Below are 25,516 nucleotides of genomic sequence, written 5' to 3'. Positions count from 1 at the left end.
ATGGTAGCTGTTGCTATAGGTTCAGTATTTTTCGCAGGTGAAAAGTTTGTTGAAGTCCTTTCCGTTTGCAACTCATGGTGCTGGGTTCAGTCAGTTTTTGTTCCCAGAAATATTCTTGGGATGGATGTTTTTTTATAGTCTGATGTGCTGAGTAAACACTAGAACTATATAGTGTCAAAAGTTTCGATTTACTTTTTTGCATTATTTCAGAGGCATTTTCTGTCAGTGTTGACGAACTTGCTGTGGATCATGACTGAAGAGCATTACCAGAGGTTCTTGAAGGAGTTTTCGAGCAACAAGGAACTGAAAGATTTCTTAATGAACGTGTTTGTAGTGTTCACTGAAATAGTCAAGCGTGGGATATTTCTTAAAGACTGGATAGTCATCATCGTCTTAGGGAACAGGTGGGAAAATTAACCATAATCATAATTTTTATCATTCGTTGCAAATTTTTCTTGCTTTTCATAGGCCGAGAGCCCACCACGTGAACTGAAAATAACTGCCTACAAATAATTGTAGGCTTGATTTCCGCTGTCTCCCGGGTGGATTGCGGGCTCATTATCCCGAACAGCAGCTGGTAATCAACCTATATCAATTGCTTTTCCTGAATTCTTGTCTTATTTTGAGTGAGTAAGTTGATCCGTCTCTTGTTCTCGTACAACTGTTAGCGCTTTTTCCCAATTGTTCTTAACGAGGAATATTCTGTTTTTAGCGTAATTTTAAGAGCCATTCAGAATTTTTCACAAGCCCTACTGGATAACTTTTCAGGAGAAGAGAACTTTGACTACCAGGTGAGCCATCTTGACACGCGTCTGAGGAAATATGGGATGAGAACGGTGTCACGTGGTTTCTCGGGTTGGAGGGCGGGCAAACAGCTGATGAAAATGGTCATTACAAGCAGTGTCGGTCGAGTTTATGTATTAGGGAGCTTAAGCAAAGACGTTTTTGAGCGACGCGCGTCAACCGGAAGTGAGGCCTTCTCCCTCTTCATATGCCTTCACGCTAAAAAATTTGTATTGCTAAGTTTCTTTGCTCTGATAAAGACGATTTACCGAAGAGTTTAAACCAAACCACTGCCCAATGATGCCAAAAGTCCACTTCCGGTTGACGTCCATCGCGACGCGCGCACGTCAACCGCGACTCACGTCAACCGGAAGTGAAGCCTTCTCCCGTTTTATATGCCTTGATACTAAAAAATTTGTATTGCTAACTTTCTTTGCTCCGATAAAGACGATTTACCGACGAGTTTGAACCAAGCCACTGCCCAATGATGCGAAAAGTCCACTTCCGGTTGACGTCTGTCGCAGAAAAATGCTATTGCTTAAGCTCCCTATTATAGACAACAATAAAGAACTTGTAATGCCAAACACAGTAGCGCAAAATGTGGGTCAAAGTCATCAGTGTTTTGTTTTTGGATGAAACACGACCAGAGATATTCCGGCCACAAGGAAACAATGACTCAAACCTTGGCGGAACTCGATCTATGTAGTCTGAGTGCAAAATGTTTCTGATTTATTTCGCAGTTATGGAACAACTACTTCAACTTGTCGGTGTTCTTTCTTACGCAATCGCATCTTCAACTGGAGAGCTTCACCGAAGTGAAGAAACACAAGATCATCGACAGGTAAAATTGTCAATAACTCATTCCTTTAGTAATTGTCATTGTTCCTCTTCTCTAATAGCAAAACACATGAGTTAATAGGCCTTTTTCAGCTAGTTTGAACTTTTTGAATTTAAATTTTTTTAAATTAAAATTAATGTTAAAACAGTTTGAAGATTTCGAACTTTGAACGATGCTCTTAACTCTTGAATTTATGTCAACCATCAACCACTCTCCCTTACAACGCGCATGATTTCACGTGAATTTTCAGCCAGGTTTTAGCCAATCACGGTCCAATTCGTGCTCGCGCGTAAGCTTGAACCTCGGTCGGCGTACTTTTCCAAAGGTTTTTTCCGTCTCTCTTCGAAGTGTACTTTTTGCGCTTATGTCCGCCTTTATTTGAGATAAAGTCTGAATTTTATTGGAACTGGAGTCGATACATTCTTGGAGCTAGAGTCTGTATTTTATCTGAGTTTGAGCCGAAATACATTAGAGAATTGCTCACACAGCTGGTCATTCACGTGGTGCAAAAAGCCATGCTGGAGAGCAAGAGACGAAGACAACAACACTTTACTTTCAAAGTGCTTCACTCCGCTCAGGTGTATAGATGGATATCAGCGAACACAATGCTGTGAACCCTTCGGTGTGTTAGCATCCTGCCCAGGGAATTGAGGGGTAGGGGGGGAGAGAGAAGAGTAGAACGATTCCCACTATAACCGGGATAAATTATAATCTCCGACCTGATGGGTCATTTGCCCCGAAAGATGACTTAACCAACCTTTATTTCTGGCCTGTAGGTACGGAGACATGAGACAAGTTATGGGTTTTGAGATTGTTACCATGTGGCAAAGCCTCGGTAAGTTTCAACAGCTTTAAATTTGTAGTGATGTATATTCCTAGCCTGAGAAAACAGCAGACAATTTCGCGACGCCGTCACTGGCGAAGTTTGCCCGCGAAATGAAAAGACACCTGAGTAACGAGCGTGGCAATTCCATACTGATGACGCGTCACCATCCAGATCTGGGTAGTGCTTCTGTAATTTAAAGTAAATTTTCAACCAATCAGCAGCACTGCCTAGACAGTTGAAGTTTAAGTTTATAGTCTTAATGTTTTTGGTAATCAAAACGTTTCGTTAAAACCCTCATAGGGAATTCAAAATAATAATTTTTTTCAAAGTTAATTTGGATACGTTAACGAGGTTTCCTTCGAAAATGAAAATTGTCATGCTAATGTTCTTAAGAAACTACGTAACATAAGTTTTCTCCGAACAACCGACATTTGAAAAAAACAACAACAACAGAATTTCAGTTTTCATCGGAAATTCTCGGTATTCAAAATTAATAGCGAAATATTATGCTACAAATCATATTTCCTTTGTCATTAACAGGCTCGTTTCAGACACATTTTATGCTTAGTCTGGTTTGTCCTTTCCTTGAGATGACTCTTGTTCCTGAGAGAGGTAAGCTGGCAACGCCATTTAATTTCTTTCTTTCTCTCTCTCTTCTTTAAGAATTCAAATTAAACCATCAGTTCTCTCTCTTTCCCGGCTGGATGTGCTTAGCTATTGTCATATGCCGAAAATCCTCAAAACCTCACAACAATTTTCATAGCACGTTGTTTTTTTCTTGGTTTTTGATTACATTTCGTCTAATACAAGTTGTAAATATGATGTCCCAATTAGGACGAATGGGACAATCAGAGTTGACATTTTAATGAAACTTGAATCTTAAGTCGTCATTTTATTTTGATAGTTTATTTTCTTTAGCTTCCATTATTTTTAGCCTTCGTGCAGACGTCTCCTATTCTTTCTACTTAGTACAAAAAAACTAACCTCAATACACCTCAGTCCATAACACAAGTCTCCCTAACTCCTTTTTTTTATTATTACAGAATTGCGTAAAGCTACATTACCGATATTCTATGACATGGTTCTATGTGAATTGAAGACGAAAGGCTGCGCAACCATGGTGTGTTGATTTAAACTTATACCTTGAATTAAGGGAACACTTTAATCTTGTGCTTAGGGTACTATGACGACAATTATTATTTTGTTTTCAGCATGTCCTATCTGAAAACTTTCGTGGAGTAATCTTAGTCTTTTAAGAGAGGTGATTGGCTTTTTCATCATGATGATCATTGTCAGTGCGGTCTCAGCCGTGCTGAACGCGTGGCTGTGTAGTTTGCTTGATCTTTCATGCTTGCTGATAACTCACTGTTGCCTAAGGTCCAGTGTCCTGTGAATTTCAGGCTTTTAACAATTCTAATCTAATCTAATTCTATATCCCAGTTCTGCTAAAAGTTATCCTTTTTTAGGTTGAAACCAAAATAGTGAACGAGCTCGACAGACTTGTGAGCGTGGACAAAAAAGGCGACAAGGAATACAAGAAACTCTTCAAGCAAATGTAAGAAAGATATAATCCCAGGGATAAACAAGAGTTTGCAGTAAAAACGACGGTATCATCTGCCAGGGACGATCTGACAACTGGAAAAGAATAAACGTCTCTTTAGTTTTTGGGCTTGATAAGCCATTTGTACAATGACGTCTTGTTACCACTAAGGGCCTGTTGACAAGGAGGTGGGGGACCCCAGGTAGGTGAAGTAACCCGCTTAGATGGGGTAAGCCGCCTGTCCATATAATCTCTCGTATGGTCACCCTACCTATCATGTAGACGTAATCAAATGAAAATTAGATTAAATGGACAAACGGGTTACCCCACTTGAGCTTGTTACGTCACCTACCTGGGTCCCTCACCTCCATGAAAACAGGCCCTAAGGCCAGGATTCATTTCTTTTTTTCTTTCATATCTAAATTTGGTAATCCCAGTGAGGTTTGAATAACGAAAGCCCAAATTTGCACAAAAAAGCAATCTGGTAGTAGTAGTAGTAGTAAAATGACACTATCGTGCTAGTGGCCAATTCCTGCTACAGTAAAGTAGTTATAGAATAACATATTATTCCTATTAAGAAACGGTCCAGATAAGAACGATAGCAACAACGGCAACGAACATGTTGGAATGCAAAAAGGTGCTAACTTTTCTATTGTCTGTACTTACTTCTGATTGGCTTAAACAGCAAAAGTTAATAAAACTTCATAAAGCGGTACGTATTTTCATCCTTACTTTCCAACCATCTTCCATATAACAAAATCTGGTCTCAGTTTGAATAACAAGGAAATCCTATGTGGGGAACATGTAAAATTGTAAACTTTTCTTGGCTATTGTTTTCAACCCTTGTGATTGGTCAAAATCATTTAACACAGAAAAACACCCTTTCAAAGTGGAGTGTAAATGCATTTTATTGCGTAAACGGCTAGCCTGCGTAGTTGGCGGTATTGTGTGGGTGCGAGATTAAAGTTTAATTTGGTTTTTACAACGGCTCCACCGCCAAATCTCACTCGACCACTACACAATACCGCCAGCTACGCAAGCTAGTAAACGGCCTTCATGTAGGTTTATGCATTCTCTGTGTAAAAATGAGAACATTCCTATGAGGGGAAAGCACCGTTGCCGCATAACAAAAGAAATTGTTATCCACCTTACCCGGATCATTACTTAATATTCTGCATGAAATTTTGAAGCACATATGTATCTCACAGGACGTTGACTCACTCCAAAGTTACATTCCATTTCAATTTATCAATCCTGCACCTTTAGGTCTTTAGGCAATTAATTGTTCGTCTTTCTTTCTTTCTTTCTCAGCTTGACGGAAAAGTTTGAAGAGAATTTTGTTTTCAGCAGTGAAGGCATAGCGTTTGTCAACCGAGTTACAGACCTCCTGAAGTTACTTTTGGAGTACAGGTGGGTAAAACAAGGGACAGGAAGGAATTTTGTTATGTAATAGTGCACTTTTTATTTTTCATTTGCCCTGCTCCTCAGTAGAATGCTTATTACACCAGAGACCAAGTACATCCAGGGGCGGTGCTCATACAGCCTGGTCCCCAGGGCCTCACCTCTTCCCTTCCCTTGGGGTAGCCCTAAGACCAAATCAACGACTGGTAATGTTTAGAATTAAATCATTCTGTTCTCAAGTCCATTGTGTTTCATTGTCTTCGAAAGTTCATCTTCTAATTAACTTGGCTGTCGAGACTTGGCTTTCCTGGCGCACCACACATAAACCATTCTCAGCCTTAGAGTTTTATAATCCCCCGTCATTTAGAAGGCATATTATATAGTTCAAGTTTGTAATCGACATGCTGTGATATAGCGCTGAGTATCAAGCTGTTCTACAGTACTTTTAAGTGGCGGTACTTCTGTTTGAAGTCAAAAAAAGGAAATTTGCCTTTGACAAATACACACATCTTGCGTGTAAATGTTCTCGTAAATTTTTTACACGCATGTTTTTTCGTGTATTCAGTTGTAAATCCGCCATATTGCACTCTATTTACACGCGTGCAAGTGCTCTTATCCCTGTGACCTACACTGTACTTTTTAAGGTACGGTGGAACCTCGCCTGATCGGTGATCATATTAATGGCAATAAACTTGGAAATTAGTTTTCTATGACAAATAAATGCTTATGCATGTATGTATAGTCATAAACTTATCGTAAATCGCAAATGTAAGGGACCCTTTCTAATGTCTCAAAATGCATGATTGTTTACATATTAAATTCTGCAAGCAGAATACTGCGTCCTTTGTGGTTAATGTTTGTAGTTTATGATTGTTTAACAGGAGAGTGTCTGCCGAAGAGTTAGACGACAGGGAACAGAAAATGAGCTGCCTTGTAAATTTACTGGTAAAGTGTAACCTATTTTGCTATTGAGAATCTAAAACGGCAATACACTTGATGGTGTTGTCACCATAGACATAATCAAATGTAAATTCAATAAAAATGGATTGCTAAGGCTTTCACTTCCATCGGTGCTAAATTTGTGGAAGAAGTTTAATTTGTGCTATTTTTAATTTAAGGAATTCTACAAGAAAATTGATCGCGAGGACATGTACATCAGGTAAATGAGCTTTTTCCTAGAAAGAGTTTATGTTGCTGTCTGTAAATTACTCGTTTCTTTCTGTCAAATACAGTACTTAGCTTTTCAAGTAAAAGTATAGAGCGATTTTCGTATGACCTTGAAATGAAAACGCGCGAACAAAACAGAAACAACAAACGAACGGAAATAGAGCGATTTGATTGGTTTATCGAACGGATACAAACGTGCGTGGCTTTTGGTTGGTTAAGCGAATGCTCGGGTGAAAAAACTTCATGCCCGAGAACTTTCTAGAAATCATCCAATACTTCGCTTTGACGTCATCCTGCAACACAAGTGGCCAATCGAGCAATGCCTTCTCCATATTAGGGTTTTCTTTGGCGGGAAAACGAAGAGTCCATGTTTTGATCTTTTCATCCATTGGCTGATAAAACAAATAACAAACACTTACCGAAACCATTTTTTAAGGTCATACGAAAATCGCTCTATCTGTGCTCAGCGACCAAACATGTTTTATTTATTTATTCATTTCTTCCCATCATTTATTTTACCAGATGTATTGAACGATTGTGCGATCTGCATATCACCGCCAACAATTTCACGGAAGCTGGTTTTACAGTTCTTAAACATGCTGAATTGTTAGAGGTACGCAGAGGGTGATGGGAAGTGGAATATTATGATTAAGCTTACCGCAGGTTTTCCTTTCTTAACCAGAACAAGGATGCTTATACTTTAATAACCCTGGTGTTATTAAACGGAGTCCATATTCACAAGTATTGTCGTTAAATTCTTGTTTAAGAACCTGCAAATTCAAAACTTAACTCAACATTAGAAAAAGATCTGCGAAAACCCATTGGTCCCCTTGCTTTGATAAGCAGACCGCTGACCGCATTTCATCGTATCGTTTTACCTCAAGTGTCGAAAAGGGAAGTTCAATAATCAGGCCCGTCACGACAGATGTTGACGATCAGATTAACCAGACAATACTATAAGCCGTATGACGGCTTGTCCAAATGCGTTTTAGCGTGTCACTCGTGGTTTCGAGTTAACTCTTCACTGGTTTAACAGATGGTGCGAAGGCGGACAAGGGAATTGCTCTCATATATCACTATAAGTTAAGTTCGCCTTCTGGCCTGATATGGGGTGTTGATATTATTAATCGGTTGAGTCTTATAAAGGATATGGTTTCTGTCGAACCAGGGTCTGGAATTAGGTACGGATTTTTGTCAATTGTCGCTTGTGTATAGCGGTTAAAGTTTTTAACAGGGTAGGAAAACTTACACTTGGGGTAAAAGCGTAGAGATGCTAAACGAAAACTATCGTGAAATTTCGTTGAAGTGTCAGTCTAAATCTGCTTAAGAATTAATCATATTTCTTTTGTTTCTTTTTTCAGTGGTCTGATGTAGTGATCAAAGACTCCCCTGATGCACAAACGCAGTTTCAGCTGAAGGAAAAGTTATATTTGGACGCTATTGACTTCCTGGACAAAGGAAAGGTACTTGATCTCCTTATAAGGAAATGGTATGGGATTGTGCCAAGGCTGTGTCTTCGGCAAATGTAAAGAGTTCCAAACGAGCCAATATCTTCACTTATACCGTAAACTGTCGCTTATAAACTGCCCCCAGGCCCAACAAAGTGTGACAAAAAATACACCCGATTATAAGCGCCCGGATATAAGGTCCCCTCTAAATGTATTGAAATGAATTCGACTTATTATGACGTTTTAAAGCTTGAAACTTACTTTGATGAACACCGCTATAGCTTGTTTCGAAGCACTTCTCCTATGGTTGTATTTAGAATGGACACTTTAAAATCAGCTTGGACACCTTATGTTAATTACACAACGCTACACTATATTTATGCGAATTTATAGGGCACATTTTTGAGAAAAGTGGGGAAATCAGAGTAAGAGACAGTTGTGCAAGGAAAATAGTTGAATTCAGGGTTAGGGACCGAAGTATAGTGATAAGGGTTAAGTACTGTTTCAAAAACGGTTAAATTTCAATAATGTAATGTTCGGTGCCATGTGTAAAGTATATTCAGATTAACCGGTGTCGGCAGTTAGCCCTTGATGTTGTAGTGGATACAGATGTGGATTATACATCAAATGATGCGTTTTCAAGCCGTTTACGGTATTTCGTGTTGGTTATTCAGTACCATTTTATGTGATGTTGTATCAGTTAGCCAGGAACAAGAGGACCGAGAATATGAGGGAATCAGTTCTGTTTTTCTGAACAAGAGCGTTAAAATTTGCTACCCTATGAGTGCTTCATGATTTTTTTTGTTGTTGTTGTGTTTCAGACATGGGAGAAGGCAATTGAACTGTGTAAAGAGCTGGCTGAACAGTACCAGTCATATCTCTATGATTACATGAAGCTGGCCAATATCCTAGTATGTATATATATAGTTCAGGGGCCAGTTGTTCGAAGGCCGATTAGCGCTAACCCTTAAATTTTGACCCGGGTTTCTTTTTCTTTTGTTCAAAGGAATTTTCCCAGATTATTTTCTCAATTCTTTTTAGGCCATCCAGTCATCAACTTGTAGACAAAGAGAATAAAACTGATTTTGCTTTTTAAGCTTCGATATCTGAATTCAAATTTCGCACTAACCCTGGGTTAACTTAACCCTACTTTGAACAACCCGGCTCAGGTTGTTAGTGAATAGGCGAAGTTTTTAAGTGGAAGGTCCTAATGCGGGTGCCAAATGGCCCACAGAAAAGTAGGCAACCGACTCAACCATTGTTGAAAGCTTGGCTAAAGTTTATTTAACATGAAATGAGGCATGGCGCTATGAGGAAAAAGAAATTCTACACTTTGAAATACACGTGCCGCTAGGTGTGATGGGGATATGAGTCTAATACTGTAAAATGTTATCCTTAACCGACTGTAACTAGCAATTGTCAACCTTTCCTTTTCTGACTAGAAAAAGCAGGCCAAGTTCTTCGACAACATCATGAAGCAAGTCCGACCAGAACCCGAATACTTCAGAGTTGGTTTTTATGGCAAAGGCTTCCCGTCATCAGTGAGGGTAAGTATTCCAGTAAGTGATTTGGGAGGGAGTGTGTGTGTGGGGGGGGGGGGGGGGGGGAGGCGCTTACCATTTGTACGGAAATTTCCGCGGTGAAAATTTTCCGAAAAATTGGTATTTTTTGTTTCTATAGCCTTATTTCGCTTTATTTTCGGAAGATAAAACAATTTCGACGTCCACTTGTATCCGGATTTACTTAGATCGTCAGCTAATTTATAAAGCGGTGCACAGCTCATGCCAAAAAATTTCTGGCCATCATTCTTCAATAATTGTTTCGCTGACAAAATCGTCCCACCAATCTCTAGTCCGCTTGTTTAACTTCCGTTCGACATGGAGAGAAGCCTCATAACGTGGAACATCCATTTGGCGTAATTGAAGTGTACAGTAATTATGCTAGGTTGAACTGCACCTAGGTTATAAGACTTGAAACTGAAGTCCAAATAGTAAAGAAACGATGACATTGCGCGCGGCACCATCTTGAATATTGACGGTAAAAAACTGGGCTCGATCTTGTTACGTCACCGGATAAAAAATATCCGGATTTAGCGTACACACGATTCCGGATTCATAGCGTGTTCAAAAATTTCCACTCTGAAGAGCAGCTTCAAAAAGTTGCAGATTCGTTTGGCGCCTGGATTCACCGGATAGGTGTGGACGGGGCCTTTGTTTGTTTCCTATTTCTGGTACCGAAAAAAAATAGTGGCATTGAGTTGTACGACTAACAAATACCACTTAATATTTCGAAAATTTCGTTCATTTCGGTTAACCTTATTCAGACCGGGGGGGGGGGGTCTTTTCGAACCCCCCCTTCCGGCAAAATAGTGATAACTCTTACACCGAAAGAGCTATGACGTTCAAATTTTCTGACTTTTCCTTAAATTTATCTAGGAACATTTTGGTATAATTACCATGTCCATGTGATTAATCATGTTGCTATGGCAACCAGTTTCTGACACATAGGTTTTGGAAAATTTCAAAAATGGTGATTTTTTTGTTTTAAGATCGCGTTTTTACACTTATAGTGCTTTTTGTTGTTAAAATGGTCTTTGCTTGGGACTAGTTTTTGAATTACATCAAAATGTTTCAACATCGAATATTTGGGGGGGAGGAGTGGGGTAAAATTTGTCACTTTTTTGCTTTGACAAATATGCTGCTCTATTTTCCAAATAACACTTCCAAAGTCATTTGTTTGGGTAATATACATTAGTTTGATACTTCTTTTATACATTCTGAGCTTTTTCCCCTTTGAAAGTTGCTTTAAATTATAATTTTAACAAAAAAACGGATATCCAAGATGGCGGACAACCATTTCAAATTTTAAATTTTATTGCTTCCTATTGCTTTTTCTCGCTGTACAAGTGTTTCCTTGTTACTAGTTCATAAGAAAAGATAACAAAGAGATGACTTTACCAATATTATTGATATTTTACGTATCTAAGTGGAAAAATAATAAGAAACATTGAAAAATCGGAATATGACGTCACTGTGACGTCATCATTGGGCATGGCAAGTCAAAACTGGGTGTGGGGCTTCTTTGTACGGAGATGATCATTGTGTGTAAATTTCATGACCCTAGCATTATTGGTTTCAGAGATACAGAGGGGGGTCCGAGGAGCCCCCCCCCCCCCCCTCCCAGTCACAGATTGACCAAAAAAGCCCAGTCTGAATAGGGTTAAAGGGGAACAAGGTAACACCACAGAAGGTGCTGCTTTTTTCCTGGAAAAGCCTTCATCCTTTACAAAGAGACCCAGTCATCTAAACCCAAAATAACAGCTCACAACATTCTATGAGAAAGTGAAGCCAATCGTGTGGCCTGAAATTTCAGCCTTGGTTCAAGGTAATGACTGGCTTTTGATCGACTACGCCGCGTTTAAAACACATCATCTTTGTATTTCTAGGCAAAACAGTTATTTCCTAAAGACTTGTAACTATTGTTTTTTCGTTTTCCTTTATAGAACAAAGCGCTCGTGTATCGAGGTCAAGAGTACGAGAGAATTGGTTCGTTTAACCAGAGAATGCAAGCGCAGTTCGCAGATGCACAGGTGTGAATGACAGTCAACAACTGTGGTTTAATAAGTTGACTCTTTCTCTTTACTAAGATGACTCAGATTAGATTGAAACAAGTCGCCCCATGTAAGAGAATCCATAACAGTCTTGGATTCTGGATTCCACATATTGGATTCCGGATTCCAGGTTCTAGATTTCAGGTGCTGGATTCCAGTGTTTGTCAGTGGAACTTCGACTCTCACTCCCAATCGTTAGGGGGATTTCTGATTCCTTGAGCTCTACTCCGTATTCCCAAGTCCAGGATTTCATATTCCACAAGTAAAATTCTTCCGCATTCCAGATTGCGCAAGTAAATGGAATACGGATTCCCTTACATGGGGCGAAAAAAAGGCTTAGCTGGTTTCTCAACGGGTTAGTTTGTTGCTTATTTGTTACTTAACAGGGAATTCCATTTACAAAATTAACAAACCTTAAGAATAAATTTGTAAAGTTTTACGCTGGTGTGCGCGTTGTTTCGTCTTGCAGATGATGGATAAGAACACCCCTCCAGAAGACGACGTCCTGGAATCTGACAAACAATGTATCCTTTTACGTAGTTTTTGGAAACAGTTCCTGTCGTGGAAGAGCTGAAGGCTGCCTCTCTGCACCGTAACTGTGGTTATGCTGGCAAAATTTGACCCCACTGCAGCCCCGTCCTTAGGAGGTCGTCTTCCTTTCCTGTTTCCTGCGTGGCTGGCGGTTTTGTTGGGGGGGGGGGGGGGGCTGCTGGAAGAGAGGAAGGGGCAATGGCGAGCGGCGAAACGTTCGCGTTCGCAGCTGTGCTGCCCATTTGCGCGCTCGGCAGACAAGCTAGGCTAGGCTGGCAACCATTCGTTGGTCATTTCAATTAAAACCGCTGAGCGCTATTTTCCCACTCTCTTGTTTAGCTCTGTGGTTCTTTTGTTTTGTGATTGTCACCAAAGTCCTAAAGCGCGTTTATTAATTCCCCTGTGTCGTGTCCTTAAATAAGCAAACTTGTTGCGTTTTAGACGTGTGTTTCAACCTTGACTTTTATCAGACCTACAATGTTGTCGAGTAATTCCCATCTCAGAACACGAGGAGAGATTTATCGGGAAAGCAGTTGATGACAAGATAGCTGGGTGAGTGATAAGTGTCTGGGTCCAAGTTAAAAAATGGACAGTGCTATCGACTTTTGGTGACCCGAATGGCTATATTGCGTGACATGGCTGAATTTGGCTATACTGCGTGACACAGTTTCCTTTTTTTGTATTTAACTCTACTCATTAGATTTACTGCGTCATATTTGCTTATTTTTAGGTATTATCGGGTGAATGACGTCAAACGCTTTACTAATTCACGGCCATTACGCCCGGGGTCAGAGGATTTTGCGGTAAGCGGAATTTGGCCAGGGTTGCAGAATGCTTTGAATACTAACACGTTAAACTTGTGTTTGTTTACTCCTTACCTCAAAGTTTTTTCACAAAGCAGTGAATAGACCTTTCCCGCACCCCGCTCCAGTGAGCAAACATAAAAAAATGAGGTCGAGGCTTGGGTGCACAATTTCATACAAATCACTGTATTTGTCCATCCGAGCCTCGACTTGATGCCTTTCTTTACAGGAATGCGGGAACGGTCTATTGCTGAGTAGCGATAGTTGGTTGGTTTTACATTGTCACGTTTTCATGTGATTGTCACCGCCCTCTCGACCAGTCAGAAGTAGGGCCAAAACTCGTCGTGACATTCAGCAATGAGTATTGTGAACTTCTTTTTGGCTTAAAGAATTAGAAGTCTGATTTGCTCATGGACTAATTTTCTCCTGTTTTAATTATTCAAGCTGATTACTTTGATAGAAGACCGCGTTGACACGGGTCCGGACAAATTTTTTTACGGACAAAAACTAGCACAGATAGCTATCTGCCTTTCCTTGACAAGGAAGCGCGGAAAATTGCAAGTTTTTGAATGGCAAACAGTCCTGTAATCTTTAACAGAATTTACACGGTTTTGTGTAAACGGGTTGTACGGATAAAAAATTCGTCCGTTCAAACATCTTTCCAGACCCTTGTAAACGGGGTCTTAAGAGGATCCATGCAAGTTTTTGTCCGTATAAAAATTTCTCCGGACACGTGTAAAGACTAAACGGGCTCTAAGTTTACGATAATGACCTCATTTTAAAAAACTTATTAAATTTGTACAACATTCGCACTAGACAATCCGATTTTGAAATTTCAAGGTTTTTCTTTGGCTTTCCTGCGTGGTAGGATCAGCTTCGGATACAGGGTTAAGAGTTTGCTTCATACTATTACGAGTCCAACGTTGAATCCCGGGGTCAGTTTGTACTTAATTCCCACTTTGCTCAGATCTTCTGTGGGGCTTTTCTGTCATATCACCTTATCAAGAAATAACATTCCCAAAGGATATTCTACCTTTTTCTTTGCTGTTGGATCTATGGTACTCTCGACTAAGAATAACTCGGAAAATAGGGAAAGTTTTTATTTTCATTTGGTTGCTTATAGAGTGTTTTCACATGACGTCACGGCGGCCATATTGGTGTCCCAAAACAATGAAACGGCGGCCATGTTGGTTTCCCAAACCAGTCCTCTGGGAGGTGAACTCTTTTCTTATGCAAACGCTTTCTTTTGTTCCAATAAATTTGCATAGATGCTGGCCACGTGAGTGAAAACACTCTATTTCTTGAAAAAAGTGCTCTAAGACCCTGTTTACATGGAGTGGGGGACCCCGGTCTAGTGGGGTAGGTTTCTTTTGTTTTGTGTCCTACAGAGCGTGAAAACAAAAGAAACCAACCCCGCTAGACCGGGGTCCCCCACTCCATGTAAACAGGCCCTAAGTGATCTTGAGATATGTATTCTGTGTAGAACTTGTGGCTGGAGAGAACGACCTACGTTACCGCCGTACCAATGCCTGGAATTCTACGATGGTCTCAAATCATTTCTTCAGAAAGTGTAAGTAGATTTTTTTATTATCATTATTTTGTTTTATTTTTTATCATCAGTTTTAAACACGTGTAGGAATATCTATAGAGCAAACAGTTTCCCAGACCTGCGAAGTAGTTACATTGCGGTTTGTGAGAGGACCTGAGAGGGCTAACAGGCGCATTTTATGGCTGTATTTGCAATAAATACTAGTTTTTAATTACAATATACATAACAAGTTATAACAAATAGGGATAATTACACACCTATTTACCACGGTAACGGACCTCAGGATCGTCTGTTGTGTGAGTGATGTTGTGGTCGTTGTTTCCAGGTGGAAATCAGTCCTGTGGTGAATGCTGTCGAAACGATGGAATCCAAGAACAATGAACTGGAGAGAGTCATCGCTCGTATTCAATCGGACCTCACGCAGAGCATCAATCCCCTCAGTATGATTCTTAATGGTATTATAGACGCTGCTGTCATGGGAGGGATAGCCAAGTATGAGGAGGTTGGTATTGACTGACCCTCCCCTCTCAAGCTCTTCTTGATTTAACTGTCATTAGAGGGATAGCAAAGTGGAAGGAGACTGGTATGGATCTGCCCTCCCCTTCTACAATATTTATGAAAGGTTACTGTATTATCGATGCTGAATTACCTTCCTGGAAAAACCGGCCTACTCGTTTATGATCCTTTCTGCGGGGTTTAACTTGAATGGGCGCTTTTAACGTTAGAATGAGGCTGAGTATCTTATGAAGAATTATGGAGATCGAGGAGGGTGTTACGGCCTCGACGGATAACACTCTCCGAGATCTCCGTAATTCTTCATGTGATACGAAAGCCGAATTCAATAATCGTTTTATTATTCATTCAAAATAATTCCTAGTTCAAAAACATAGCTAAAACAAGCTTACCTCCATCGATGTTAAGTTCATCGTCGATAGTGCACGTTTAGGGTTGTTCAGCTCCGCAAATATTCTCCAAATAGAAGATGTCGCCCTTCGAGTTGTCTTTTTGCAGTTCTTGCCATGTTTTTAGCTATTATTTCGCCTAGTTCTTACTCTTGGAACGAGTGAAATGTCCGCCATTTTTGTTTTCACAACCAAAACCACTCAACCTCGTCCCCAAGTCTTCTCGGTTAGGGGTGCATTAACTGCATGAAGGCTGCACTTTTGACGTCATCTGTTCATTCATCGCAAAATTCTTTCAAATTTGGTCATCAGTAGCTTGTAATGGTGAATTATGCGTGTGCTTTTAGCCGGTCAGAATCGGGGAAATATTTTGAATGAATAATATATTCTCCCATTGTGCGCCTTTAACTTTAAAGATCTTCCCATTGTGCGCAGTTAACTTGTCTATGGCTTAAACTAACGGTAATATTGTTTTATCCCCTTAGTTAAATTTCTTTCTTTTCCACCTTGTAGGCATTTTTCATCCCGGAGTATCTGCAAAAGAATCCTACCGATAAAGAGATTGTCGATCGACTTAAACGGACCATGGAGAAGCAGGTCAGGGATCTACAGTTGGTCATAGTTAAGTTACGTGGAAACAGAACGACAACTCCCACCATTGTTGGGCTAACAATGTTGGGAGTTGTTGCGTCCGTGTTGGCAGTGGTTTGTTAGCGGATGCAACAACTCCCAACGATGCTGGCACCTGTAGGGCATCGTGGGAAGGATACAACTCATAAGACTTTAGAGACCATGGGTTATGCGCGTGCGTGGCCCCAACACTGTTGGAAGAGCTTTGCAAACGGATCCAACATTGTTGCGCAACGCTTCGCCGATCACGGAACAAAAGAAATGTTGGGAGTTGTTGGCTCAAACTTTTGACCGGTTTCAATACAATTTTTGTGCAACAACACGCAACAACATGCAACAGGGTGTGCAAACAGACGCAACATGCAACATCCAATAGTGTTGGGAGTTGTTGGCCAACAATGTTACGTCCATTTGCACGGGGCTTTTTTCACGCTTCCCTGATTTCGTGTCTGATTTACTTTTTTCTGCGAACATTCTGTCATTGTAGGTCACGATATTGGAGAAGGGTCTGAAACTTCATGACCAATTAGCCACCAAAGACTTGCGTCCATTTCACCAAAAGTTGGAGACGTGCTTTGCAGATATGCAGGCTCGTGTTACTGGAAAGGAGAAGAAGCCGCCGAGACCTAAAGATGTAGGTTCTAGAAATTTAAATCAGTGAAAGTAGTTAGATATATTGCCATTTGATAGATTGTGTTCGAAGAAGTAGCATAATATGCTACTAGCAGTGCTCGTATATTTCTAAAAGTATGCTAATAATTATGCTAGTTTTTGTAAACTATGCTCATTTTAGCAAAATATACAGAAATTATGCTTCTACTTTTTACTTTAAGGGCCTGTTTCCATGATGGTGGGGGACCTCAGGTAGGTGAGGTGACCTGCTTAGGTGGGTTAACCCTCCTGTCCATATAATCTCTCATATGGTCACTCCACCTATCATGTAAACGTGATCAAATTCAAATAAGAGATTATATGAACAGGCGGGTTACCCCACCTATGCCGATTACCTCACCTGCCTGGGGTCCCCAACCTCCATGTAAACAGGCCCTAAATTTGGTAAAAATACCTCAATAACTATGCAAAAAACAACTAAATGGCAAACGCATTTACCCTATTTACGTCTAGAAACTTCTTAACAGAGTGCAAAATTTTTCTCTAAAAAATATAAAAACTCAAACAAAAAACACAAGGAAAGGTCCTGGATCACTTCCTGTCGGACTCAGGTCCCATGAAATATGACAATAAGCAGACAAAGAAAAGATTTTTGTTCTTAAGTTTACCCGTAACACTTTTCTCGGGTCAAAACAAATTGGTTGCATGATCAATAAATGACGATTTTGTGCTGCAAAACTAGCCAAAAATGCAAATTATGTTCGCGGTGCTTTTTTAGGGAAATACATGAAAATTATACTGGTAATGACGAATTAATTTATGCCAAGAATTATGCTAGCACTTTCTATCAAAGCGTACAGATTAGATATATCTAACTATTGTCCTGAATCACCTAAAATGTTTTTCGTAACTTCGAGCTACCCCATCCTATCTTTGGAAATGTTCGTTTGATTGTCGGGAAGAATCGGAAGTTTGTGCCAATGCACTCAAACCTCGTTAAAAAAACATTGAAAGTAATTTTAAAAAAAGCAAGGAAAAAAGGTGAGGCCCCAGTGGTGGTGTGCTACGCAGGCTATGTTGTTAGCAGAGAGACATACCAAGCCTTAACGATCCCAGTGAATTTTTTTTTTTTGGTTATGGTGCCATTTTAAGGTCAGGGAATGTTTCGGGAAAGCTAGCACTTCCTCTATTAGCTATGACGAGTAATATTACCAAATCCTTCCCAAAAACAGTCTCCTATATAGCGGAGTTAAACACATCGCCAACCCAGTCTCTGTATATACTCATGGCCGTTACCTCCGTGAGAAGTGCGGAATTTGAAAATGATAACTCTTTTTTTTTAATTCCTTAGCTTCCACTGCCGCCGATTCCGCCGTCTCCAAGTCTAAGGATCAAAAAGGATGAGAGAAAGCATAGTTTACCTGGCGACTTTCAGCGAGAGTAGGTTGCGTCATTTGCTTGGTGCTTACTCTACACTGAGTTCATCTTCTCACAACTGTTTAAGTTCTTGCGAACTAAGTTTGTTATAGTGGTTTATCTGACACAAGGTTATTTTATCATCAGCGTTAACTCAGGGACGAATTCCAAACCAACACGACGCCAAAGCGAGATGACTTCACCGCGTAAGAGCATGTGGTACCCGAAGGAGGAGAAGGAGGAGCAACAAACCCGTAAGGTAGTGCATGATTTCGTTCCTGTTTTTTTTCTTTGTAAACTTTATGACTCTTGGAGGCATTACTTCATGCAGCTAGGTTATATACAAAAAATTGAATGAACTTACCTCTGGGATGTTGTTTGTTCAATGCATTCCCACAAGTGCAGTGCATCGATTTAAGTGAGACAGGTCAAGTTTTGCCTCTCGCCATTTTGACTGGTGAACACTAAAACTTATCAACGATTTTGGGGTCAGTTACTTTTTGAGGGCTAGAGTGCCACCTGAATGGAGGTTAAACCCGGGTTTCGGGAACCAGAAAAAAAAAACAGCTGAGCTAACAAAATCTCGTACCCAGGGCTTGTCGGTTGCCATGTCCTTTTTTCTGTCGTTATCCTGTACCATTCATGTCATTTATCGGATATCGCAAACGTCTTTCAAATTTGGTAAACTCTAGTCATGAAGAATTAGCCTGGGGATTTGAGCCAATCAGAAACGGAGAAATATTTTCAATGAATAAATATTTCAATTTTTTTTGTAAAAACTTAGCAAATGATTAGGCAAATACAAACACAGTAGTTGACACCATAGGTTTCTAGCCATTTCGCCATGACCTGAGCTATGAGTAAGTGGGTTAAGGTCCCTCTTTCAAGTCAATCGCCAGTTCCCTTCTTGAGTTGTCTTTCTGGTTCCATTCGCAGATTTCTGGATCCAAGTCACTAGACGCTCTTACGGAAATAGATGAATCAGCCCCGCCAGTTCCAAAGAAGGGCTCCAAATCAGACATTTCATCCGCGGACTCCCCTGAAACGGTTCCTCGTAGAGCTGGTCTTGTTAAACGAAAGTCTCTCCAAAGGAGTTCATCGCCGGCGAGCTTGATCAGAGCGGCGACCTCGCCACTACAAGACAAGTAATGTCTTTTTTGTTGTTGTTATTGTTGTGGTTTTTTTGTTTAGTGTAATAAAGTCACAGCTCTCGAAAGCGGCGTTCTCGGGAATACACTGAAGGGCATGTAGCTAGAGGTAATCCTTTACGAAGCGTGAGAGATTTTGTTTTTGTTTAACCCGAAGTTTGATTTATGCTTTTCCCACTGAGTGGACGCTGGCTAGATCTTAAAAACAAAAAAAGACCAGCCTGTAATTGAAAAAAGAAGTCGCTGTCGCTTATGTAAGCGGTCAGTGACGATAGCTTCATATTTCATTCAAACGGGGAGCGTCGAATGTATAAAAGTATTTGCTGTCGGACGTTTGCTTTGGCTTTAGACCCCTTGTAAGCTCTCTTTTACCACCCCGTACGAGAATACTCATTACGTTAACTGAAAAAAAAACCCCAGATCTATTAATCAGTTCTCGTACAAAGCAAGCGTTGTGCAAGTGTTTGGCACCTGTAGTTCTCAGTGGGGGATCCAGAGGAGGGGCCTGGGGACCCCACCTCCTCTCCCCCCTTATTTTTAGACCAAACTGAGGCCCGAAGGGCCGAAATAAATTTTTTTAGAGACCGCCCGCGCCCCCGATATCTCAAGGTCTGGATGACCTCCCCCTCCTTTATCTGAAGGTCTAGATTCGCCTCTGGTTCTTCAGTCTATACTGGGCGACTACAAGGAAACACTGCCTTGTTTTCTATACTTATCATTTTTGTTATCCTCTTTCATTTTAGTGGAGAAATTTCTCCTGCCCTCCCTCCAAAGCGTAAGAGTATTTATGCGTCCAGTCCTGCCGAAAGCAGCTCCACTCCCATACCACCACCACTCCCTTCACGAAGCTCGGGCGGTCTACCGACTACTTTTGCGGTTAATGGTTCAGGTACAGTTGATGAAACCAAAGCAGAGCGTCCTGCTGAACAGGACAATCTCCCTGCTCTGCCTCCAAAGAAATCTGTGTCTCGGATGTCAGCTGAAGTAGACCTCTCTCCCGTTTCACAGGTAAGAAATGGATGATCCCTTTCAATGCCAAAGTTGACCGAAGCCAAGTTCAGCAAAATTTCTAAATTTCATTTGTAAAATGGTGAAGAAAGAAATAGCACCATGTGAAAGTAAAAAAGGTTTAATTTGAATGGTTCTACCTTAGGATTTTGTCCACGGACGCAAACGTCAGAGCTACCTACCGAGACTCCATCATTTCTTCTGCAGTGAAATAAAGAGCTAAAAGTCGGGATTAATTTAGGTTTCTGGGAAACTGTCCACCTACCCCTCCCCTAAGCTAACATTAACACTTGCCTCTCACTTTGGACAAAAGTTGGACTCATCGTCACGTATTGTTATGGTTAATATTCTTTCATTTCTCTCTTCTCTTTTTTCAAGCGTCGCTCTACCATTGCAACCCCAGAAAACAGTTCAAGTTTAGCGCCGGAGCTTCCCGAGAAAAGAAAAAGTTACGCAAGCACCGCATCCAGCCGGGCCTCATCAGTGTTTTCTGATCCACCTTCCGACCCAACATGTCCACTGTCCCCGCTGTCTCCTTCGGGGGAATTTGTCGATAGCTTGGGCAATACAATTCCCAATCCCTTTCCCCCGGAATCTCGTGGATCTTCGGTGTCTTCCGAATCAACATTACTCGCCACGAATTCCCGACCGGGAGTGGGCGACTTCGCATCACCGAGTTCCAACGGATATAGTTACGTATCACCTCCGACATCCCCCCGAGTGCCATATGACATTGTGTCATCTCCTAGTCAGTCAGTTGCCAGCTGGGTTTCGGAAAGCAGTTATTATTCAGCGTCGTCATCTTTTGATGCTGAAGATCGGTCGCCTAAGAGTCCACCGCTGCCGAAGAGAGATTTTCTTGCGGGGACGATGCCAATGTCTTCAACCCCAAGAAATATAGACTTTTTTTCGAGAAGCGTACCGACAGTGATAGACTCAAGTCCGCCGCTCGTACCTGTTAAAAATAGACTCACATATTCATCCTCAGTTGATAGTAGGTTCATTTCAGAAACGACCTCATCAAATACGAACCCGGAAATGAGGTTCATGTCACGTGACGAGCCAACAACGAAGCCTCGAACACCAGTCCCCATTCCTCGAAGAGGGACGGTAGGCTCGTCCAGTAGACCTGGCCTGTTATCCCGGTCTGCCTCAGATGCGTCTGGGCGAAGACTGCACCTTGAAGGCTCAGGCCAAGAAAGGGTTCCACCACCTGTGAAACCGCGGATGTCACTTCAATTTACATCCGATCAGGGGCTGAAGACCCCCCCGCCCAAACCCCCACGACCATCACAATCTTCAACGCCTCGAGCACCTCCACCGAAGCCGAAGCCTTACGCTTCTAAATCGGCAGGCAGTTCTCCAGCATCTAAACGAAAGGCCGAGAATGCAGAAGGAAAGGAAACGTGACGAGACCTTTCCATGTACAGATGAATTTTCGTATCAGTCGTCCCATTTAAAATAATAATCAATTGTATCTGATACGCAAAAGTATGTCTATTTTCCGACGCGCAGCCTCGACCTCGCCACTTTAGAAACGGGAAGGGAACTGGAGCCGAAATACGTCCCGCAATTGTTTCCGGGATCGTTTCTGGGACGCGCCCATCAATCAATCCCAGAAGTCTTTGCGACAAGTTTCTCGGCCCAGTTCCCCTCTCGAATTGATGGGCTGGTTCACTTGCTATTTCGACGAATACGTGAATGAGCAATATGATTTTAATTGGGCAATATAATTTGTTACAGCCAAGATTACTTTGTACTCTTGTACATCTACACTGCTTGGCTGGCTGTCAGTTTAAGAAATTATCAGTGTGAAACCTGACTAAATCACACGTGTTGTACATACTAAAACAGTTTTATAAGCAAAATTTATGACAAAAACTTTTCTCTGGAATAATATAGGCAAATCATCACAACAACTAAAGTCACTGCTGTGCAAACGGTTTTGTAGTATCTTTTATCATGGTCAAAAGTAAATAGCTTTAGTAATATACAGATTTTTTATCAAGTTTAAAGATTTATAAGTACCACCTGGCCACTTATCGCCATTTGAAGTACCATTTTTATGTAGTTATTTATAATTTTTATGAAATTTTTAATTTCAATCGGAAAAATGTGGTGTCGTCTCACTTATGCTACCGAAAACTGTACATGATAAACTTGTGGAAAAGAGCTAGGAAATAAATCATTTCTCTATTCATTGCGAGTAACGTCTCTATCACTAAAAAATGTAACGATCCTTATTCTCTTTCCAACCACGGCGCAATTCCGTACCTGGAGTCGTCGTTCTCGCTCTAATCAGCGGCCGTTTCGGCATTCTTGCGTATCAAGGAGCGAACACTATGAGTGCCGTCGTCACCAGGGACCAGGGGCTAATTGAATAATACTTTTACAAGTGCGATTGCTTTTAGCATTAACAAAGTCGTTCGCGATTGACAAGCGACGCGAACGACTTTTTGAGTGCTAAAATCCATGCCGCAAAGAACCTCTGCTCGCAGGGTACTTTCCGGTGGATTAGTACTAGGGAAACTAATGGCGTTTTCTCTTGGATAGAAATTTTTCCAGTGGATAGCGTTATCGACCTTTTTAACAACTGATACGAGACCTATAGCGCGGACAAATGAGTGCTCAGGGTATCATGGGACAGCCGCAACTGGGTAGCACAAAACCACTCGCGCTGCCTAAAACAAGGCGCCCTCCGCGTATCATCTGATCTTTGGTGTCGATTCCTGCTTTCGCACGTGACGATCAGCTCTGTCATCCTCGAGTGACAGCGGGAAGTACTTAGATGAGGGCAACTTTCCCAACAAGGCAAATACATTTACACAAACAGCAGAAACTCTCAAAGGAAGCCCATTTCATTTTCAAACACACCCGTCTGGCTGGCCGGTAAACGGATCTTCTTCGAGCTTTTGCCAGGGGCTGTATAAGGAACTGTGTAAGAGTGGAGCTGTTACAAGATACATAATTGATAACTGACTATGTAGATGTCTCTCTTGCAATAACTCTTTGATCTTTTTTTTGAAGTATTTGAGGCATTCGCCCCATGTAAGAGAATCCAAAAGAGTCTTGGATTCTGGATTCCAGGTATTGGATTCCAGTCTTTGTCAGTGGAACTTGGATTCCAGATTCCAATCGTCAGTGGGATTCCGGATTCCAATGACCAGGATTTCTGGTTTTACTAGACAAAAAATTACATGGGGCGAGATCATGGACGGAACAGACCAGCTAGACAAGTCCAGTTGTAAAGAGAAAACTAGCTATATCTTATCTTCCCATTCCTAAATTCAGTTTACAGCAAAAATTCTCAAAGAAAGCCCATGTCTTCTTCAAAATCACCGGTCACCGGTCTGGCAGGCCAGTTGTGACTTCAGGTGATTGACATGAGCGAATGTTTTTTGGTCTGTAGAGGGTTTCTTTTTCGAGGGAGGGTGCTCTTTCGAGGATCAGTCGTATTTTCGTTGCAATATTTCTTATACAACAGTAAAGACAAGAAGGTCAAGTAGACATTTTCCGTACAGTCGACTCCCGATAACTCGAACCCTTGCTATAAACTCGAGCCTCGCATTAACTCGAACCGAAATAGATTTCCCCTGGATTTCCATCATACATTTACTGTAATTTTACCCTCGGCAACTCGGACCCTCGTCGATAACTCGAACCTCCCGCTAACTCGGAAGTAGCTTTTGTTTCCTTTCAGATCATTCTATATAAATTTACCCTCAATATCTCGAACCATGCTTTTTAGGGCCTCTTCGATCACATGAGCCCGGTTGACAGCGCTGGCCCGGTTTCCGAGACCTCGCCTTACCTCTGCGCTGAATCCTTTGTAAAATTTTCATTTGTTCACATGAGAGGGCGGTCTGGCTCGGTTCTCGGAATCTCGGCAAGCGGGCTGAAAATTTTACCAATTTAATTTGAAAATTGACGCTGTTATTTTAAGAGTCTTGACCGACGTTTCGGCAATGCTGCCTTCTTCAGGGTCCAAGACTAAATACCGTTAAAAAGTTTGTCAAAATTAGCTCACGTGCCCGATTGCATACTCGCGCGCGTGCCAAGCGTCGAAAAAGAGTGAGCAATCAGGCACGTGAGCTAATTGTAACGAACGCTTTAACCGGATTGCATCGTCTTGCGTTGCCTGCTGTATTTTCCACATCATAAGCATCCCATTTAACTGCAGTGATACAGCTATGAGAGTTGCCAAAGCTATGACAGACACGAAAGTTATGATTTTTGTGCTTCGCCACGTTTGATTTCTTTCTCGCATTTCGCGCCAGAAATCCTCGCTCTGCCTTTTCTCATCTCGGAGACCGGGCTGAAATTTCTCATATGAACCCAAGGCGAAATTTCTAGAAATTGGTCCCGGTCCCGTCCCGGTAACCGGGCCAGCCCGGTCAACCGGGCTCCTGTGAAGAGGCTCTTAATCGCCTGACAAGTCGAAAAAAAGTTAGCCTGGGTACCAGAGGTTTTTTCTCGCGTGCGACGAAGAGCTTCGTCGGCCACAGGCCGACACGTCTTCGGCCGAAGGCCAAAGACACGAGCAGCGGGTCACTTTTTAAGACTTGACCGAAACCGGAAACCGCGCATGAAAAGCCTCTGGAATCCAGGGTAAAAAATAGTGTACTGCAGTCCTAAACATTGAAATTATTTTAGCAACCATGTATTCTGTCTTTACTTTTTTGTCGGTCCAGTTTAAATACAGTGTCCAGTGCTGTGTATTTGTCAAATTTGGCGTGTGCATGTTACTTGCATTCATTCCCCATACAATTTTCTTACTTCTGGTTATTTGCTTCAAATTCCCAACAACTCGAACTCCCGCTAACTAGACCTTTTTCGATTTCCCTACTATGGTTCGATTTATCGGGAGCCGACTGTGCTCAGATTTAAAATCCTTTCAACACTCTTATTACATGGAGTTGTTACAAAGGTGACGGTCACTACGTAGCCAATGGTCTACCTGGCAACAAACAGGAGTCTATCCCATAATTATCCTTTATTTAGTTCTAAACCAAGAACTTTGCTAAATTTAAAATTCATGTATTAAATCTGCTTTATGTATGTGATAAATTCGTCTTTTTATATCGTAAATTTTAGATCTAGTAGAAACTAATTAACAATTATTCCTCCAGCCCGAATGGGCTGTGTCAATAGCCCATTCGGGCAATGAGGGCGAGAGCAATAATTGTTTAAGTAAGTAAAATCCAACTAGTTGCTCAAAAACATCGAGAATAACAAAGTTTTAGCTACTTAAAGCTACACTTTGATCCTTTTTGCCGCCAAAAAGCCGGTGCTTTTCCCTACTAG

The 25,516-nt window shown here is 41.3% G+C and overlaps 1 protein-coding gene across 1 annotated transcript in view; it reads left to right on the top strand.

Moving 5' to 3' along the window:
- The window catches only part of LOC140949035 (dedicator of cytokinesis protein 1-like), a 49,927-nt gene extending 27,515 nt beyond the window's left edge, over positions 1–22,412 (top strand). The window contains exons 34-60 of the mRNA XM_073398287.1: positions 211–404; positions 713–791; positions 1,524–1,624; positions 2,398–2,456; positions 2,988–3,059; positions 3,491–3,567; positions 3,914–4,002; positions 5,299–5,397; positions 6,270–6,333; positions 6,507–6,547; positions 7,078–7,168; positions 7,917–8,018; positions 8,825–8,914; positions 9,446–9,550; positions 11,506–11,592; positions 12,083–12,137; positions 12,615–12,696; positions 12,875–12,947; positions 14,431–14,517; positions 14,822–14,998; positions 15,912–15,995; positions 16,516–16,662; positions 17,992–18,080; positions 18,204–18,315; positions 18,993–19,201; positions 19,948–20,212; positions 20,591–22,412. Coding sequence (XP_073254388.1) covers positions 211–404; positions 713–791; positions 1,524–1,624; positions 2,398–2,456; positions 2,988–3,059; positions 3,491–3,567; positions 3,914–4,002; positions 5,299–5,397; positions 6,270–6,333; positions 6,507–6,547; positions 7,078–7,168; positions 7,917–8,018; positions 8,825–8,914; positions 9,446–9,550; positions 11,506–11,592; positions 12,083–12,137; positions 12,615–12,696; positions 12,875–12,947; positions 14,431–14,517; positions 14,822–14,998; positions 15,912–15,995; positions 16,516–16,662; positions 17,992–18,080; positions 18,204–18,315; positions 18,993–19,201; positions 19,948–20,212; positions 20,591–21,622 — 3,762 coding nt within the window. The 3' untranslated portion in view covers positions 21,623–22,412. The remainder of the gene's footprint in view (positions 1–210; positions 405–712; positions 792–1,523; positions 1,625–2,397; positions 2,457–2,987; positions 3,060–3,490; positions 3,568–3,913; positions 4,003–5,298; positions 5,398–6,269; positions 6,334–6,506; positions 6,548–7,077; positions 7,169–7,916; positions 8,019–8,824; positions 8,915–9,445; positions 9,551–11,505; positions 11,593–12,082; positions 12,138–12,614; positions 12,697–12,874; positions 12,948–14,430; positions 14,518–14,821; positions 14,999–15,911; positions 15,996–16,515; positions 16,663–17,991; positions 18,081–18,203; positions 18,316–18,992; positions 19,202–19,947; positions 20,213–20,590) is intronic.
- The last annotated feature ends 3,104 nt before the right edge of the window (positions 22,413–25,516 follow it).

Source organism: Porites lutea, chromosome 9 (assembly GCF_958299795.1).
Source record: "Porites lutea chromosome 9, jaPorLute2.1, whole genome shotgun sequence".
Classification (NCBI taxonomy): Eukaryota; Metazoa; Cnidaria; class Anthozoa; order Scleractinia; family Poritidae; genus Porites; species Porites lutea.
Note: the sequence above shows the minus strand (reverse complement) of the source record. Positions and strands in the feature narration are given on the sequence as shown.